Below are 1,667 nucleotides of genomic sequence, written 5' to 3' on the forward strand. Positions count from 1 at the left end.
TTGATAAATGTAACAGCACACCACCTAATATTTAGAAGCCCTTGCTTGCGTCTGAAGAGCAGCTGTTGTCTTTATCGTCATCATCATCAACAACTCCTGAGGAATCATAATGAAAACCACTCAGTTCCTTTTGCTGTGCATCCTTGGAGCTGCTTTGTTGTCTGCAGTTAACTGCAACAGTAAGATTACCTTAAGTGTCATCATTAAAAAAAAGAGAGGTTTTGTTTTTTGAGTAAGTGTAATGAAACGTCTTTTTCCTCAGATGCAAATGGTCCCGACAACTGCTGTTTCAAGTTGTACCCGGGAAGAATTCAAGCAAACCTCATCAAGTCGTATCGACTGACTGATCACCGATGCCCAAAGTCTGCCGTCATGTAAGTGAAGAAAACTGGGTTTATTTTGTTTTCATAATGTTTAACACAAATACTGAAATTACTGTAATGAAAATTATGCAGTATGATCATTGTAACTGGACAGTTTTTGGACAATTAAAAATGGTCATTTTACACATGATGCTCAGGACATAGTATAAGTTTGATACTTTTTATTTGAACTTGTATTTGTTCTCCTACTATTGTCTCTTAATTTTATCCTGTAAATGTTCAAGAAAAATGCACAAACTTGTTTTCATAATTTGATCAATTTTACGTGGATGTTTGGCTACTTTGCTTGTAAATTGTTTGAAATACACATTTAAGTGTTTATATTATGACATTTTGTCTACTGGTCATTTAAAAAAAAAAAAAAAGTACATATTTGGGCATTCAAAACCACTGAACAGCTATCCTGAGGTACCCCTGAGCAAGGTAACATCTCTTCACACTGCTCCCCAGACGCCTGATTGGTGGCTGCCCACTGCTTCACTAGAGTGAATGGGTTAAATGCAGAGAGTAATTTCCCTACCGGGATAAATAAAGTATACATTATTATTATTATTATTATTGTTATTTTTACAACATATATACTGAGAGAATTTTGAAGCTTATTTAAAATTCAGATTTCTGAATTTCCACCTCTTTGTTTCAGCTTCATTACCAAAAAGTCTCGTTCAGTATGTGTGGATGCGTCTGCCTCCTGGACCCAACGCATCATGAAAAGACTGGACCAGAGCTCTTTCTGAACCAGCTGCCTGCTCATCCTTACACATTGTTCTGCTTTATTAGATAATATCATATAAAACGCATGCAAACTTGATTTTTATAATGACAGTTGGTCCAAAGTTTATCTTTCAAGCGATTATAAGCCTGAAATAATCCACTGAACAGTCACGCCCTTTGATTGTGTAATGTCTCGTGGATGCTTTGTGTTATATATATTATGCTCCAAAATAAACACCTCACAAATATGACAAAGAGTCTGAAACTTTTTTCTCTTCTTCGTTCCTTTGAAGCCTCAAGAGATGTCAAATCGAATTTTCCTTTGATACAGTTTAAAATAAGGCAAAATAACACATTTTATGTACTGTACTGATGGAATATTTAGCAGTAATATATACAGTGACGAAGGATCGGGGCCTGTGGGGGTGGGGGATCCAGGGTAAAGGTAACATGTCCACACTCCTCTTCACACAGTCTGTGACTCACTCAAACCCACACCACACTGAAATCCACTCACGTTCATCCAACAGGGTTCAAGGGAAACAAGAAAGGGTCCAGGAAGATCTTTAC

The 1,667-nt window shown here is 36.8% G+C and overlaps 1 protein-coding gene across 1 annotated transcript; it reads left to right on the top strand.

Annotated features, from left to right (window-relative positions):
* On the top strand, positions 1 to 1,346 carry ccl36.1 (chemokine (C-C motif) ligand 36, duplicate 1). Its single transcript, XM_084919037.1, has 3 exons — positions 1 to 179; positions 263 to 374; positions 1,027 to 1,346. The coding sequence occupies exons 1-3, from the start codon at positions 110 to 112 to the stop codon at positions 1,118 to 1,120; spliced, it is 276 nt and encodes a 91-aa protein (XP_084775163.1). The 5' UTR covers positions 1 to 109; the 3' UTR covers positions 1,121 to 1,346.
* The last annotated feature ends 321 nt before the right edge of the window (positions 1,347 to 1,667 follow it).

Source organism: Perissodus microlepis, chromosome 3, assembly GCF_051167445.1.
Source record: "Perissodus microlepis isolate ML-2025 ecotype Zambia chromosome 3, ASM5116744v1, whole genome shotgun sequence".
Lineage (NCBI taxonomy): Eukaryota > Metazoa > Chordata > Actinopteri > Cichliformes > Cichlidae > Perissodus > Perissodus microlepis.